General features: G+C 37.9%; 2 protein-coding genes across 6 annotated transcripts in view; one reads left to right on the top strand and one right to left on the bottom strand.

Annotated features, from left to right (window-relative positions):
- Positions 1 to 13,209, bottom strand: part of ZBTB49 (zinc finger and BTB domain containing 49) — a 34,747-nt gene extending 21,538 nt beyond the window's left edge. The window contains exons 1-2 of one of the 3 annotated variants that reach the window (XM_074229799.1): positions 13,143 to 13,209; positions 1,575 to 1,745 (exon numbers count right to left, since the gene is read on the bottom strand). In XM_074229799.1, coding sequence (XP_074085900.1) covers positions 1,575 to 1,726 — 152 coding nt within the window. In that variant the 5' untranslated portion in view covers positions 1,727 to 1,745; positions 13,143 to 13,209. Of the gene's footprint in view, positions 1 to 1,574; positions 1,746 to 12,540; positions 12,829 to 13,142 lie in introns of those variants that run through there. The other 2 variants (XM_074229797.1, XM_074229798.1) reach the window with 2 other exon arrangements.
- A 46-nt stretch (positions 13,210 to 13,255) lies between these two features.
- LYAR (Ly1 antibody reactive) overlaps positions 13,256 to 18,293 on the top strand; it is a 24,925-nt gene continuing 19,887 nt past the window's right edge. The window contains exons 1-3 of one of the 3 annotated variants that reach the window (XM_074229801.1): positions 13,256 to 13,433; positions 15,024 to 15,124; positions 17,027 to 17,197. In XM_074229801.1, the coding sequence (XP_074085902.1) occupies positions 17,076 to 17,197 (122 nt within the window). In that variant the 5' untranslated portion in view covers positions 13,256 to 13,433; positions 15,024 to 15,124; positions 17,027 to 17,075. Of the gene's footprint in view, positions 13,434 to 13,505; positions 13,751 to 15,020; positions 15,125 to 17,026; positions 17,198 to 18,293 lie in introns of those variants that run through there. The other 2 variants (XM_074229800.1, XM_074229802.1) reach the window with 2 other exon arrangements.

Raw genomic sequence — 18,293 nt, 5'->3', positions numbered from 1 at the left:
TAAAAATTTGTTAGTTTTTAAAAATCCCTTTAACAGTTTGGGCAAATTAACATAACTATCAAAATAGATGGAAATGATATCACTGTGAAGTCCACATTTTAAATTTGCAACCAGTTTTGAAAATTCAAACTATAATGTAAATCACCAAAAAAAAAAGCATGGTACAACTTGGAATCAGGAAAATTTTAGTTTAAGTAGTGCCCCTATACTTTTTCACTAGGTGACCTTGCCCCAGGCAGAATATGGGTTACAGAATTGCTAATCTTCCTTTATAGAAGAAATTGCCTCATTTAGGGAGCTACCCTCAACTGCTATCACAGGTTTGGAAAAAGAAAATATAAATGGTATATCAATAAATACAAAAAAGGTTCAAAGATAATTTTTTTTATTTATTTCTTTTTTTTTAGGTTTTTGCAAGGCAAATGGGGTTAAGTGGCTGGCCCAAGGCCACACAGCTAGGTAATTATTAAGTGTCTGAGACCGGGTTTGAACCCAGGTACTCCTGACTCCAGGGCCGGTGCTTTATCCACTACGCCACCTAGCCGCCCCCAAAAGATAATTTCTAAAGAAAACAACATCTACTTAGTATTTCAATGACAATATAAATCAATGAGAATATATGTTTTCATATTTAGCTATCATATGGGCTTTAAAATCACCATCAAATATTTCAATGTACAAAAACCAGAGACACTTATCTTTCTATTTAAGAAATGCTACTGGGGCGGCTAGCTGGCGTAGTGGTTAAAGCACCGGCCCTGGAGTCAGGAGTACCTGGGTTCAAATCCGGTCTCAGACACTTAATAATTACCTAGCTGTGTGGCCTTGGGCAAGTCACTTAACCCCATTTGCCTTGCAAAAAAAAAACCTAAAAAAAAAAGAAATGCTACTGGGGGCAGCTAGGTGGCACAGTAGATAGAGTACTGGTCCTGGAGTCAGGAGGACCCTTAAGAATTACCTAGCTGTGTGACTTTAGGCAAATAACTTAACCCCGAGGGAGGGAGGGAAGGAGGGAAGGAAGGAAGGAAGGAAGGAAGGAAGGAAGGAAGGAAGGAAGGAAGGAAGGAAGGAAGAGAAGAAATCCTACTGGAATGCCCTAAAAAGTATGTTTTCTTTAGGGTATATTAGAAACAAAGGCTAAAATGTTTTAATAAATTTTTTTTAAGGACACAACAAAATTTCTCTGGTCTCTTATTGAAGTGACAATTTAGCACAAAAATACCAAAGTCAGGTGTTTAATTCCTTTTATCTTTTCATCCTCAAAGTGTATGAACTGCTTCTAGATCACTAGAATTATTCATTAAAATATAAAATTTTACAAAGCATTTCACCATTATTTTTTATTAATAACTGAATACTACTTTTATGACATCATCTTAACTACTGAAAAACACTTTAGGTGGGAAGCTCACAACATTCTGTCATATACAGATCTGTATTTTAAAATGGAACAAAATAGAATGGAATTTTAAGAGGGATAATATTAAAGTGAGGGATCATTCTTAAATGAAAATATTTGGTTTTAAAATTGATTCTGTATATTATCATATATGAAACAAGTTCAAAACACATACCTGAAATACTGACTGAAAGAAGCTAAAACATTTTTATGTGCTTTAAAGCAGACTCCTTTCACCACCAACATACAGTCACAAAGAAGGCCTTGAATACGCTGCTCATGGAGCTGCTGAAGGAGGTGGCAGCTGTGACTAGCAACAGGGTCCATGCTAAATCATTCAAGATACCTAAAATAAAAATTAGCGTAAGAATATGATTAATTCAGATTTAATAAAAATTCACTTGAATGCTCAAAGAAAAAACTCTTGAATGGCATAAAAATTGATGTCTGTTTTATTGAAACAACCTCCCTTTATGACAGAGAAACAAATGTTTCTGTCTTAGGAAGTTGAAATAAGAACATATTATCATCATTTCAATTCTTGTATTTAGTCTACTTGAATATATGATTTAAAAAGGTCTAGAATGTCATAAAATGCTCCTGGGTCCTAGGAAGTAAAGCTATTAAAATTAAATTTTTAAAAATTGAGTACCTATGCCATTGTTCCTACTCTTAAGAAGCTTATAATCTCATCAGGAAGCAAGCTAATTAGTTAAATTGCAAGTGAACATTTAAATAATAGTAATAAAAAAACAACAGAAATATATCACACAAAGAAGTATGTAACTATCAAGTGGCCTAAAGGTTGGGGTACTCACTAAAAGATTTTTTAAAATATTGCACTGAAGTGGAGTTTTCCCTGTATTTTTACTCTTTATGATGATGATGATGATGATGATGATGATGATGCTTGTTCTTCATAATCAAAGAGGACCATGTCAACATACACATGATATTATGACTTGCACAATTATGTTTATTAAAGTGAAAGGAATGTTGTGCAAAGATATCTTTCTCACGTGGCTTTACCAAAACCACTTCACCCCATGGCCTGATTTGATAGGAAATAGGACTTTGGGTGATAGTCTGGTGCTTTGGGAGTCGGCATCAATTATGGTCAGAATTACATTATCTGATCACCTTCAAACCTCCTACTTTTGATCTTGATTAAAGTATTCTTGGGAAATGCTAAAAACTCAGTCAGATCTTGGGATCAAGCTGGCAGTCTGCAGCAAGGTAAGCCACTGCCTATCCTAGTCCCTGCCTCTCAGCACCCCACCCCCTGAAACTAAAGATATCAAAAGAAAGGCAGAAGTAGAAAGAATAACACTGTAAATGACTTCCCAGAACTTACATGGCTAGTTAAGTGTTGAATTTCAGATTCAGATGCATGTCTTCTGACTCAATTCTGATGTTCTTTCCACTCTACTGCCATTTTTGAGGACCAAATCAGTTTGATTGGAAAGGAGTGTGTGTGTGTGTGTGTGTGTGTGTGTGTAAATATATATGAGAGAGAGAGATAACTAATAAAGATAGGGGAAGATCAATCAGTGGAGACTAAAATTACCAATACCAGCAAAACCAGATTATCAAATCCTAGATATAACCAGTCACTAATCCATGTTGGTATCTCAGAAATATCCATGAATCTACTTTCTCTTTTCCATTCCTCTACTGACTTCACTTAAATTAGTTCATGTTCTCACTACTTCTTGCTGGGTTTACTATACTAACCATCTAACTGGTCTTCATATTTGTAGTACTTCTCCCCTTGATTCCTCTCTAATCCTACACATTACCATATTAATACTAAAGCAAAACAGATTTTTGAATACCTCAGAATGACTTCCCTGTTACATCCTAACTAGTAGTTAAGTTATTAAGTTATCATATACATGATGGCATGACTTGTATGTTATATTACAGTGAGGGGAATGTTGTGCAAAGACATCCTTTTCCAGAACTGGTTTCACCCCTTGGCCTGATCTGATAGGAAAAAAGGAACTATAGGTGATGTCTAGATGCTGTGGAAGTCCTTGGCCTTATGGACATGATTTTCCTCCTATATCAGTAAGGGACTCTTGGCACTCCAGCAAGGCTGGGTAAAATACCACTAAGGTGATTTTTGGCAACATCTTTGCAATAACTTCTTGAATTGTAATCTAATACTTTTTGCCATCTTCAATCCCTCACATTACTGCTAGAGCAGTCTTTCTTATCAATATGGTCCTTTTGTTTCTCTGCTCAAGATACTGCTTACCAAGAAGCTTTCACATTTCTTTCCAGGCATTCAAATGGCACCATTCAACCTTTCCAGCATAACTTTAGACTACTCTTCACATACTCTTCATGACTGACTCCCAAGCAGGTCCTGGGCTTTCTCAGCTTTATGCTTTTTTTTTTCCTATTGACCTGCAAACCTCCAATGTTCTCTTCATGCTTTTCCCTTAAATACTTCAATGGATCTCATCAGTGTGAGACTTGTCTTTACCAGTACAGATCACAAACTCAATCAGACTTCCTCCTGTGTGATTGTATATTTTCTCCCTAAGAACAACCTTGGAGGATCTCCCAATATGTTTTTTAAGACCTTCTTTTGGTTTTTGGTATTTTAATATATATATATAGCACTTAAGTTGTTCTGTTATTTCTCTCTCTCTCTCTCTCTCTCTCTCCAAGACCCCTACACCATGTATTTCTTTCCATTGTCATCTGGGTAATCTATAACTGAGAGTTACATTTTTTTTATCCAATTAGTTTTTTATCTTTGGATTGCTAAATTGATCTGTTGAAATAATTGCAGAACTCACTGAGGAAGCACTGTAAACTTCTTTGGTTTGATGCAACCAGAGCCAAACACCTTTAAAAAGTATATATCTACCTATTTCACAGCTTTGACAACAACCAGTGGGTTGATGAACAGTTATCTCTGGCTACAATTACTTTCTATGATCTTAACATAAGCATGACATTATATTGCAAGAAAGACTAGAAGGCCTTGTTTTCCTTCACTGAATCACTTATTTTAGGTAAACAAAAATAAATCATGCTTTGTATATTTCAGACAATTTTGTGACTATGAAAATGTAGTCTGCTGTGGAAAATTCTTTATGAAAGCTTATTTGCATCTCAGTTTCATTAAAATTATCATTGAATGTAGATTATTTTCAAAGATTTAAAGATTTGGGAGATAAGAAAGTTGACAAATAGAGATGTAGTTACTGATATCCCCTCTATCTCCTAGAAAGCAATTGCTATAAGAATTTTTTTAAAAAAATTAATAAAATCAATCAATATATTGAAAAACTGACAACATATATGATATCCTATGGCTGAAGATCCCTTATCTCTGAAAAGGAATGGGGGAAATTGTCCTATTATATCTTTTTTTGGGGGGCCAAGTCTGTCCTTTGAAATTTTCTAACATCCATTGTCAATTATTTAAGGGATTAGTCTTTCAATTATGTTTTAGTTATTGTGTATATTGTTTCCTGTTTACTTCATTTTACATCAGTTCTTGTAAGTCTGCCTATTTCTTTTTACTTGTCACATTCACAGATTCTTATACTACAATAATATTTCATTAGGTTCATTTACCATGATGTGCTCAGGCATCCACCAAATGATTTTCTTGATTATAGTAAAAAGTGCTATTATTAATCATTTGGTGTGCATAGGACTTTTGTTATCATTCTTCAATGACATCCTTGGGGAATATGATTTGCAATAGAATCTCTTGGGTCAAAGGGTAAGGTCATTTTACTCACTTTATCTGTATAATTTCAAATGGTTATATAAATTCACTGTTCTTCCAACAATACACTATATTATATTAATAACTATAGATAACTTTTTTGAGTACCAATAATTTTGAGGCAATAGGAGTTAAATGAATTGCTCAGAGTCACACAGCTAACAAGTGTCAACTGTCTGAAGCTGCCTTTGAATTCAGATACTATTGACTCCTAGACAGGAGCTCTATCCATTTTTTTTATTTAGTAATTTAAAAAAAAATTTTTTTTAAATTCATTGAATTCCATTGTGGTGTACCATACTTTAAAAAAAACCCAAAGTAATGCCTTTTTATTTCAAGCAGCTGATGTTCACTAAAATTTATTCATCTAAAAAATTAATGGAAGAGTCTATATCTTATAAAAGGATTCAATTCAATTTGGTATTTATTCCACGTACTATGCTAGGTACTGGTAACAAAAAGAAAGGTAAAAATCTCTGGAATTTTCTTTCTACTGGGAATAGTGGAGTTTACTTAGCCAGATAAATAAATACCTGTATGTATCTATATGGATCTCCCCCCCCCATATTTACTGATATATAAATGAATGCAAACAAAACAATGTTCTAACAACTTGAAGAAGAGTCCAAGAAAGGAATCTTTTTGGAAAGTAGCATTGGAGTTGAACTTTCAGGATTGTGCCTTCTCCAGAATGGGTTTTGATATGTTCTTGGTCTGCTCTATTTCTGACATTTTCTTAAGTGCTTTTTCTACTTCTTATTTACATAAATAAGATTGTACAAATAACTTCATCCTCCAGGTAGACTGTCCCATGAGAACAGGAATAGTTTCATTTTTGTCTTTGTATCCCCAGTTCAGATCTTTGCTCACAGCAAGGTTGGTAAACATTTTTTGAACTAAAATAATATTCAAATGAGAATGATCTATGGACAATAGAAATGCAGGTCTTCCTTGTTTAGCATATCAGGAAGTGAGTTATTTGAGTCTAAATGTGGTGATTTTACTACCATTTATGATGAAAGTAAAGCTTTAGAAAAACTCTGAAAATTGGTTCTATTTTATATCTACTTCTTGTCATCTTCATTTACATGTTTTTGGCATGGTGTGGCTTAGCTGGACCTGATAACAAACTTTTAAACCAGTTTTTGAATGAATGAATAAATAAATGATGAAGCCTTTAAGTAATTACTCAGCATCAAGCATTGTGCTGGAGGATAAAAATACAAGGAAGGAGGACACTCCTTGCTTTCAAAGAACTCATATTCTAATAGGAGAAGACAACTGATAAAAAAGAAGCTGGAAAATGAGTTTTCCAACCAAGTAAAGCAGCATAGATTTGAAATTATTCATTTTCTCCTACCTCCTCTGTAGTCTTACAAGAGTTTATATTCTAAAGTTGTATTGTTCTTTGTGAGGCTGGAAAGACTTAACATGAACTGATGCTGCGTGAAATGAGCAGAATCAGGAGAACATGATACACAATAACAACAACACTGAGTGATGATCAACTATAATGGACTTGTTCATTTCAGCATTAAAATAATCAGACAATTCTAAAAGACTTTTGATGGAAAATGCCATCCATAGTCAGAGAGGGAACTGTGGAGTTTAAATGTAGACCAAAGCTTACTATCTTCAATTTTTAAAAGTTGTCATATATTATGTTATTTTTTATCTCTCTAATTTTTTTTTCTTCTGTCTGGATTTGATTCTTCTTTTACAACATGTTTAATATGGATCTATGTTTAGCATGACTGCACATGTACAATCTATTTTGGATTACTTTCTGTCAGGGAGGAGGGAAGAAGGGAGAAAAATGTAAAATTTAAAACCTGGCAAAAAAAATTGGTGAAAACTACCATTGCATGTAGTTGGAAAAACAAATAAATAAAAGGAAAAAAAAAGAAAACTAAGCACAGGCTAAGATAATTTCTGAGACCCTTTAGCCACTGTTTTATAGTAGTTAAGCTTTTTTAAGAAACCATGATAACATAAGTCAATATCTTTGCCACCTCCCACACAATTTCCACTTTTTGGTATGAAAAACTCATTTATATAGGTCAGATTATATTATAATTATTATATTATATTATTATAATTTTAAAAGTATCATAATTTTTAAAGTGTTTTCTCATCTTTATTCTTTCTTCCAAATTTTATGTTGATTTGAACCTTTGTTCTAACTAATCTGGTAACATGGGAAACTGATTCCATCAGGAACCAAAAATTTCCAAAGATATGCTAAATTTCTCCCTTTTGATGGTAATGTTTGATCTCATCCTGCCCAGTGCCTTCTAACTTTTCAAGGATTCACAATTTAGAGGTACACAGTTTCAGAAAACTTTACAAGACTGTTTTGTTAATTTTATAAACCTCAATCATACCCTCGAAGAGAATAGTTGAGAAAATGCACATCTTCTCTCTCCCTCATTTGTGGAACTAAGCAACCAAACTCAGTTAATGTGTCAACTGGTTTTGATTAAATTCTTTTTCTCTTTTGTAATTCTTCTGTACAAGGAATGGCTCTCTGGGCTGTAGGAAGGTAGATATATTCTGAAATGGAGTTAATATTAAAAACAGAAGACATCAAAATTTTTTTTTAAACAACCTGAAGCATAGGGGCAGCTAGGTAGCAAAATAATTAGAGCATCAGCCCTGGAGTCAGGAGGGACTGAGTTCAAATCCAGCCTCAGACACTTAATAATTGCCTAGCTGTGTGATCCTGGGCAAGTCACTTCACCCCACTGCCTTAAATAAATGAAAAATTAAAAAAAAAAAAACCTGAAGCATGTTTTCCAAATTATTTTTGATCACTTTCTGTTGTGCTCAATTACACATGGAAATAAGCAGGTATTAAAAGTTTAAGTTAATTATTTTTAAGTTTTTTTTTTTTGCAAGGCAAATGGGATTAAGTGGCTTGTTCAAGGCCACACACACAGCTAAGTAATTATTAAGTGTCTGAGGTCGGATTCGAACCCAGGTACTCCTGACTCCAGGGCCGGTGCTCTATCCACTGCGTCACCTAGCTGCCCCCTAAGTTGATTATTTTTTAAACTTATCAAGTTCTTTATAGAATTTCTGTATCTTTTCATCTTCTGCAACAATATGGGCGCATAAACTACAATTTTCATGGTGGTTCTTTTGCTCATCCAAAATGTAATATCTTAATATCCCATGAAATTATTCCTTTTGAGAACATGATGAAACCAAGCTCTTTCAGTCTCTCTCATTGCCTCTGTTAGACACATCCTTACACTGGGGCTAAACTTTTTGTCTTCTGATCCAATGACAAGAATGTCAATATTGACATGGTTCAGTTGTTTTGAAAGTAGATCAATTCCGGTGGCTAGGTGGTGCAGTGAATAGAGCACCGGCCCTGGAGTCAGGAGTACCTGGGTTCGAATCCGACCTCAGACACTTAATAATTACCTAGCTGTGTGGCATTGGGCAAGCCACTTAACCCCATTGCCTTGAAAAAAATCTAAAAAAAAGTAGTTCAATTCAATATTCTCTGGACAGAGTTCACCTTTAGACTGAAAACAGTTAATGTTTATAGATGGTCTGAAAACCATGTGATTCATAGGACTCTCTGTCCCTTTCTGGTCATCATCACTACATAAGAAAGGGACACAGAGGGATGAGTACCATTTAAACAGGTTTTCAAATTCATCAGCTGGTAACCATCATACAGATGATACTCTGTATTCTTAGATAAATTAGTTCTCAGAACGAGTCTATGGTCAGGACAAAAAACCTTTACAGATAAGCAGAACCTGACAGAACTTATTTTGGGCCGGCATACTTTTCAGGAACCCAGTATACCTATACTATAATCAGAATAAGAATTTGTGGGTAAAACCTAGTTAAAGCCTATTTTAAATGTCAACTTCATCAAGCTTTTTGGGATTCCCTATTAGTAATGACCAAAGAGAGTGCCTGTTCTTCACCTCTCTAATATTATTACTATTATTATTAGCTATCTGTTTTTTATCTCCCTACTACAACACAAGTTCCAAGAGGTTAAGAATCCTATCTTATCAAAATTTTATATATTCCCTAATACTTAGTTAACAAATATTAATAAAAATCTATTGATTTGGACAGAAAATCATAGGAGAACTATCTTTTACATGATGGGTAGGAAAAGTGTTTCAGAAAATATAGCCTAAAACCAAAAAATAGGAACCTGAATAAAACTAAATCTGCAGAGATTAAAAATATTTAATTCTAAATTGGGCTAAATTAGTAAAGGAACCAATGTATAATAGAAAGAATAAGGAAAAAATTTAATTCAAATTTCTCTCTTGACATTTAAAAGCTAGATAATAATGTAGAAGTTAAACCTAAGCTTCAGTTTTCTTATTGATATAATTAGCACAACATTTATGATGCCTACTTCACAGGGTTATGGGAAGGATTAAGTGAGACCATGAAAAAGGCTTTGTAAATCTTAGACTAACCGTTAGAGAGATCTTTATAGATATATACATGTACTTACTTTTCTGGATAGGTTTGCCACCTAAGGATAGTATTTATCTAGTCTATGTAGTATCTTTTGGTGGCTGGTAGAGTGCTATTCACAGGCATTAAAGAAATTACTGATGATTCTTGTTACCTCAAGGAATCTCAATAGGGCTAGAGATTATTCAAAACAAGCGCACAAAAGTTTATTGGTTAAATCATGCCTTCATGTAGCGCTTATACGTACAGTGCATACCTTACACTATTATCTTTCAGTTACTCAGATGCCGTTTTAATTACTTTCCATGTGATTTATGTTAAAATCAGGGGTGGCTAGGTGGCATAGTGGAGAAAGCATTGGCCCTGGAGTCAGGAGTACCTGGGTTCAAATCCGGTCTTGGACACTTAATAATTACCTAGCTGTGTGGCCTTGGGCAAGCCACTTAACCCCATTTGCCTTGCAAAAAAAAAGTGATTCTTTCCACTGTGAATTATTTGAAGGTGTTTTGTATTTCTATGCTATCAGTAGTAATAATAGCACATAGGTCATGATGGCCTATGGGATTAGCCCTTGACTCTTGTGACATGGTATTTGTTGTCTTGTCCCTTATTCTAGCTCTAGAATTGTTTCTTTCTTTGAAGATAAGGTGCCTGATTCAATTGTTACAAGGGTCAAGTCTTAACACTTTGTCAAATTAGTCACACTGTAGCGCTTGAGCTCCACTGATGCTATAAATGATTTCCTATTATATTTTAGATTTTTTTTGGTTGACTCATACTGCTTAAAATATAAAATATCAGTCATCCTCTGTGTAACCAGTCAGAGCTGTTGAGCCCAAAGCATGCAAGGAATTTTCCAGCTTGTTGGTTGTTTCCAGGACCTCTATGTCACTAAACATTTCATTCTGGGAATTAGAACTAACAGTGCAGCTGATAATGCACTTGTAGTAACACTGTACTTCTGTCTATTAAGCACCTTGATTTGACCTCTTAGTAGTAATCATTAGATAGATGTATCCTCCCTTCATTCAACTCCAAAATCAGACAGTCTCTAAAATACTATCAAAGAATTATGTATATTGTAGACATGAATAATTGTCTAAATATGGAGTCAATCTGCAAATTACCCAAAATTCTTGTGATTAGTACAATTCAACTCTGAACAAAATTACCTGCATAGTACTTCCCCTTCCTGTATTATCTGTGTTGATGGTACAGTGGATAGAGCATCAGGAGTCTAGACTACCTAAATTCAAATCTAGCCTTAGCCACTTAGTAGTTATGTGACCCTGAGCAAGTCATTTAAACTGTTTGCTTCAGTTTCCTCACCTGCAAAATGAGGATAATGTCAGCACCCAACTCTCAGGATTGTAGTGAGGATCAAATGAGAGAATATTTGCAGCACAATGCTAAAGAAAAACCTATTCCCTTCTTCTCTTCCTAATTTGTAAAATGAATATGAATTACCCTTATGCTTATTGTATGCACATTCTATTATTTACTGCTGTTTTCACTATTCTATTTCAGGAAAATGTCATTTTTTTTACCTTCTATAATCATTTGTATAGTCATAATTTTTCAGTTAAAAACTCTACATAGAAAAAATTTTGGTACTATCACAGGTTACATCTTATTTAAACTATGAATATTATTCATAACCTGGAGAAACTAGCATTTATAACAACTACTTGATTTTGGATTGCTTACTTCAGTTTATTTCTTTGAAATCTGAACTTCTCCCTCCCAAACAAGAATTCAAAGTCACTTTGACTATACAAGGAAAATAAATCCTCTCTGGAGCAAAAAATGTCACCTACCTTTGGCAAATATTTTAACATTTCACTTTTCAAGTTCAAGAAAAAACCCAATTTTTATTTAGCACTTATCATGTGCTCAAGGTTTTACAAATATTATCACAACAAACTTGGGAGTTGAGTGCTATTATTATCCTTGTTTTTACAGTTTAGAAAACTAGAGAACTGCCTCACTGGACCTCTCTGTTCTGTCTCTTGAAAATTTAGAGTCCTTATTTTTTATAAGTTTGGAAATATCAGAGAGAGAACACCTGAGGGAGGATCTTCTTCTGTCGCTATCTTGGCTCCACTGTACAGTTCAGAAAAACTGAAGAGATTGAATGATTTTCCTAGGGTCACATAGCTAGTAAGTATCTGAAGCTGGATTTGAACTCAGGCCTTCCTGATTTAAGGCACAATGCTCTATCTCCTATTCTACCTATCTACCTCTATGAAGAAAATGTAATTGTGTTATCCTTTCCCAAATGTGAACTTGGTACTGTAAGATTCTTTATATCAAATAAGGAATTCGCTAAATACTGTTGATGTTCTCTTGTGAATTCAATAAGGAAATCTTTTTTTGTCTCTGATCCCAGAAAATCATCCAATAATTTTCAAGGTGTGTGGGGGGGAACCCTTCAAGAAAAGAAATCGAGGGGCAGCTAGGTGGCACTGTGGATAGAGCACCGGCCCTGGAGTCAGGAGGACCTGAGTTCAAATTCGACCACTTAGCCCCACTGCCTTGCAAAAACCTTGGAAAGGAAAGAAGGAAAGGGAAAGGGAAAGGGAAAGGGAAAGGGAAGGGGAGGGGAAGGGGGAAGGGGAGGGGGAGGGGGAGGGGAAGGGGGAAGGGGGAAGGGGGGAGGGGAGAGGAGGGGAGGGGAGGGGAGGGGAGGGGAGGGGAGGGGAGGGAAGGGAAGGGAAGGGAAGGGAAGGGAAGGGAAGGGAAGGGAAGGGAAGGAATCGAGGCAGCTTGGTAACTTAGTGGATGGAGTACCAACCCTGGAGTCTGGAGGACCTGAGTTCAAGTGCGGCCTCAGACTCTTAATAATTATTTAGCTATGGGTCCTTTGAGCAAGTCACTTGTAAAAACCTAAAAAAAAAAATCATGTCTATATAAACTATCAACTTACAGTAAGTCAAAACTCTTCTCTTTGCACCAACTCAGCAACCAGATAAGGCGAGGATAAAAGACATCCTTTTGATCGGACCCTGCTGCCACCATTATACAAAATTACAAAGCATTTCATACTTCGCACTCGTACAGCATTTATTGACAGTGAACAACTTACTGGCGGAGTACCGAGTCGCTTTGTACCTAGGAAGCTCTCTCACACATAAGCTAAAGTCGCTCCTCGGGCTCAGGCCTCTCTGCGCGGGCTCCCGCGCGCAGGCCCCGCGGGCCCGGGCTGCGGAGGCCGGCTCCCGGCCGGGCGGCGCGGCGCCGGGCCACGCGTGCAGCAGCCCGCAAAGCTGCCGCGGCGCCGGGCTCCGGGCCCAGCCGGCTGGTGGAGGCGAGCCAGCTTGAAGGCTCTGGGCTCGGATGTGCGGCCTCTCGGGGCCGGCTTCCCCCGCAGAAGGCGGCCTCGGCCCCCGCCGCCCCGCTCCCCGGGACCCCCCGCCGAGGGCACAGGCCGGGCTAGCCGGGACGCCTACGGAAGCCGGGGGGGGCCGGACAGCGCGGCCGCTGCTTCCCGGGTCCGCCCGCCGCCGGCGCCCGGGGCGGCTTCCTTACCCTCCTCGCGCTCGGGCTGCGCCGGCGGCCGCTCGGCCCGGCCGTTTGACAGCACCCCGTCCGCGCGCGCTTCCGGTGCGTCACTTCCGCTCCCCGGAGGGGCGGGGCGGAGGCGGGGGCCGAGGGAGGGCGGCGCCGGCGCGGGCGCGCGCGTCGCCGCCTCCGGGTCGGGGCGTCCCAGAGGGTCGGCGCGGAGCGGAGGCGGGAGGCGGACTTGTGGGACGCGCTGCCCCGCAGCAGCCCACGTGCCGGGCGCGGGCGGTTGAAACGGTTCTCCGGCGTGCGGCCCAGGTGAGTGAGGGTCCGGCGGGGCGGCCCGGGGCGGCGGGAAGGGCCGGCCGCAGGCCCGAAGCGGGGAGGTGCAGGCCCCGAGAGGCCGCAGCGCCGGCGGAGCGGCCCCCGCGCCTCAGGCCAGGGCTGCAGGGGCACTTGGGACGGGCCCCCCCACGCCCCGCTGGCAGTGCCCACGACGGCGTGCCGCCCATTTCCACTTGCAGCTTCGGGCCGGGTTTCCTCCGTGCCGCGCGCGTTCTTATGTACAGTCCGGCCCTGGGGAGGCACCCGGGGCTGAAGCAGGGAGCCGATTACAAGTATTATCCGATTAATCCGTGAGTGGCGGCCCGGTGGTAGAAAAGGGCAGAAAAAGGTGTAGGAGAGTTACCGGAGCTCCACCGCATCCTCGCCGCGGCCCCCAGACACTTCATGATGACCTAGCTGTGTGGCCTTGGGCGAGCCGCTTAACCCCGTTGCCTTGCAAAAAGCCTAAAAAAATAAATAAAGCAATGGCCCCTAATTTAGGAATGGATCTTTGTGCAAAAAACTTGAAGAAAAAAATATAAAAAGAATGTCCCTAAGAGGACCCGAGTTAAAATGTAGCCTCAGACACTTAATGATTATCTAGCTTTGTGGCCTTGGGCAAGTCACTGAACCCCATTTGCCTTGCAAAAAAACTAAAAAAATAAAACAATGTCCCCTAATTTAGTAATGGATCATTGTTCAAAAAACTTCGAGAAAAAATATAAAAAGAATGTCACTAGGAGGACTCAGACACTTAATAATTATCTAGCTTTGTGGCCTTGGGCAAGTCACTGAACCCCATTTGCCTTGCAAAAAAACTAAAAAAATAAAACAATGTCCCCTAATTTAGGAATGGATCATTGTTCAAAAAACTTCAAGAAAAAATATAAAAAGAATGTCACTAGGAGGACTCAGACACTTAATAATTATCTAGCTTTGTGGCCTTGGGCAAGTCACTGAACCCCATTTGCCTTGCAAAAAACTTAAAAAAAAAAGAATGTCACACACAGTGTTGAGAATCCCAAGGCAGGACACCAAAATCTATATAACTTATGATAGAACTGAAATATAGTATTGTTGAACCCAAACAGTATGTAAAAAGCAATAGTATGGAAAAATTACATTGGGATGCCAGGAATGCCATAGCATTGGAAAGTCACTCCCTCTTTTTCCCAACTGGTTGGTTAGGAGAAGAAAGCACTCTCCCTTTCAAAAATCATTTGCAAGGCCTGGGGCTGAGGTTCTAGGGTAAAAAGTGTGAAAGCTTCTAGGGAGGAAATTTTGGAATGAGGAAGCAAACTGCTGGGACAGAATACTGGTACTGCTTCTGAAATCACTGTGTCTTTTTCTCACCTTCTCTAGTTCCCCTTTTATTTTTTTTTTCTATTACTTCACTCCTGCCAGGGAGGAGAGAGAAATGTATAATAATAATTGGGGGAGGCAGGACAAAGTTATCCTGGTCATCTGTGGTCATCCTGAGCTTGGTGAGTTGCTTAGTGAAGGTGTGTTGGACTAGATCATTGCCAGGATAACTATTTTATATTTTAAGTTTATAAGTCACTTGTTTATCTTCTCTGTCAGCAGTCCCTGGTCAGTTGATTGTGGATAGCCACCTAGCTTCCAGTCCCTTGTTTTCCCTTCTGCTGACTGGAGGACTTCCCTATTACAGGATCCCAAGATTTCAGGTAAGAAGCAAAGTAGTTTCTTAATACAAAAGTGTTGGATAATCCTTTACTTTTGTTTACTAGGATGTTTTCCAATTCTTGAATAAAAATAGCAATTATAGGAATATTGAATAAATGATCAGCAAGCTGACTACTGAACCTAATGTGTTTATTGTTTCTATATTTCTGACCATGGATGATAATATCCATTTGGCATTATTTGAAATTAGATGTAAAATAGATTTATCAAAACAGATCAAGAATCTGATGAAGCAACTTTAGTTATTACTGTTTTCAGTTAATGACTGTCTCCTGTTAAAAGGTAGAATTGCTGCTATTGTCACAGCAAAATACCGATTTAATGATTAAAGCTAAGCAAGAGAGTTGAGGCAAAGAGGTCAGGAATTGGCTTTGTCAAAAAAATTTTCTTTTTAAACTGGGAGGGCAAGACCCTCAGTTTCTCAGTGATTAAGGCAGGTAAGAAAGAAGTGTAGCAAAGAATATATCCTCTTTGGCATATTAAAAAAAAAAAACCCCATCTGGGAAAGGAAGATAGCTCTGGCCAAAGCAGAAACTGCTATTATATACATTCACTCTGAGCCAGTTGGGGACCAAACAGTAACCAGTTGGGCTCTGGGGAAAGACCTCAGTGTTAAAAGGCCAAGGACTGCCACTGCATCCAGGGCCATCTCCAGTCATCCTTGTCATATCCACTGGATCTAGAAGGCTTTGCACAATACCCCCTCACTTAAATCCAGTTCATGTCATCACCTCCCTGATGTCACAGTCTTCTTCAAGAATGAAGGACAAACAACAACTGCTATTAACTACAAAGTATCTTCAGAAGTATCCCTTGGGATAGATTTCTGGGTGTTCTATCCTCTCATCCAAAGCTTTTGTTAGGCTCCAACTACAGACAGATTTATGCTCTTAAGCAGCTTACCTTGACAGTGAGACCAGTGCCTGAGCCCTATATTTTGTGTTGTATTCTATCAAGCACTGTGAACAAAACGTTGCATTTTAATGTGTGTGCCTATAATAAAGGGAAGATTGGAAGTATTGTTGAACTGTTTTAATCACCAGGCTGAAGTCTCATTCATCAACTAGACACCTGCAAGTAGAGGAGGTTGGTATGTTGATTATGAAATATGTATGAGATGGAGTGAAGACCAAGTTTTTGCTCAGTTCCAGGGACCTTGGAGGAAGTGAATGATGAAAGACATTTTACCAGATTAGTTATTTATTCCTCTGTTCTTCAGTATGGGGCTGGTGATCGAACTTTTTTCTGTGATCTTTTCTGACTCATTTGACATTCAAGGACAAAAACACTAAAAGGTTTCTGGTTTATTAATTTATAAGAGGCTGAAAAAGCAAGATGCAATATTGAAACAGAATACTATAACGAATGATATATTTTGACAAACAGTTGTCATTACCAATACATTTACATTATTTTCCTTGTGATTTTTTTTGAGGGGGGGGGTTTCTATCAGCAGTCCTCAGCCTTCTGCATGCTGTGTATCCACATATCTGTACATACCTTATTTATATTTCATTTGGTGAGCTATAGTTATTTGCATTGAAAATTTAGAATCCTCTTTCTGTGACTTTCATACACATAAATTTTAGTCACTAGGTATAAAATGATACTAGGTGGTGTAAATTGTAATCTTGCTATTTTTTGCTTGTGGTTTGTTCATTCTAGAGGGAAAAGCTTATTTTTAAAAACTGGACTTGAGTGCCATAGAAATTTTTATTTGTATTTTGATTTTTGTTTGTACTTTTTATTTGTAAAATATGTTTAGGAAAATTAGCTGTTTAACTCATTTAATTATGAATAAACTTAAATTTATAGCTGTTATTTCTTAATATAGTTTGTATTTTTTAATATATATCTAAAATCAATTTCATGTTTTCTTTTAGGTCAAGAATTTTCATCTATTTTGGGCAGAGCAAAAAAGCATTTACTAAAATGGTATTTTTTACATGCAATGCATGTGGAGAATCAGTAAAGAAAGGGCAGGTGGAAAAACATGTGAACATTTGCAAAAACTGTCAATACCTTTCTTGCATTGACTGTGGCAAAGACTTCTGGTAAGCTTTTAACTATAGCTCATTTTAAAGGTATTCTTAAAGACCATGTTCTTATGTAGCTTCCCCCCATTGAATTTGAAAATTAGAATTGCTGTTATAATCAGTATTTGGGAGAATCTAATATGGTACCTGAGGTCAAAAAGAAAGACCCAGAGACAGTAGGGACATCCCAGCAGAGATATACCTATTGATACCTAAGTGTACTTCTCAAGAGACTGTCTTGGTAGTCTTCCTTTATGTATGCATCCACCCTGAAGCTGATGCTATCTCTTTGCACCGACTTTGTACCTTACATCTGTTTTATCAAAGGTAGATCAGAAAGAGGACTGGCTTTGGAGTCAGAACAACTGCCTTTTGCAAGTACTTTGTGACTGCTGGCCACCATAACCTTAACCTCCTGAAACCCTGGGCCACCATTTAAGACTGAGCCACTGCTGTACATTAGTGAAAGAATTTGACACAGCATTTCTGTCAGCAAAGACATCACAAGTCCAGAAAAAATTAGGCCAAACCAAAACCTTAACCATGTGTCTAATACATTAGTGCTTGAAGAATGCTTTTATGTATTCTTTCATTTGCCTACAGATGCCCAATATATATACACATAAAGCCTTGTATTGTTGTAGTGTTTCTGTAAGTTTGGTATTAAAAAGTTCCCCAAATGCAAAGAATAAGCAGAGTTTGATAACAAGCATTTGGTCCTTAGAGGACAAAAAAAATGATGAATTTAATCCCAATGCATAGTCATCAAGGGACCAAACACTTGACCTATTGGTGTCAGAAAGACCTGAGTTCAAATCAGACACATACTACTTGTGTGATCCAGGGCAAGTAACTTAACTACTGTTTGCTTCAGTTTCTGTCATCTGTAAAATGGATACAATAATGGCTCTGTCTTCCACGGTTGTTGTGAGATAATATTTAACAGGGTCTCATTGTTAGCTTATCATCATTGGTATTATTACTGAAAAGTATAATAGTACAATTTGGGAATGATTGATTGATGTGATAGGGAATATTTTGTGTGTTTCATATAGTAAGATAGGAGTTAACATTTTCATGTTAAATATATTGACATTTGTTACTTTTTATATTT

The sequence above is a fragment of the Macrotis lagotis genome, chromosome 3 (genome assembly GCF_037893015.1).
Source record: "Macrotis lagotis isolate mMagLag1 chromosome 3, bilby.v1.9.chrom.fasta, whole genome shotgun sequence".
Taxonomy (NCBI): Eukaryota; Metazoa; Chordata; class Mammalia; order Peramelemorphia; family Peramelidae; genus Macrotis; species Macrotis lagotis.
This window is presented reverse-complemented; position numbering and strand designations above follow the sequence as displayed.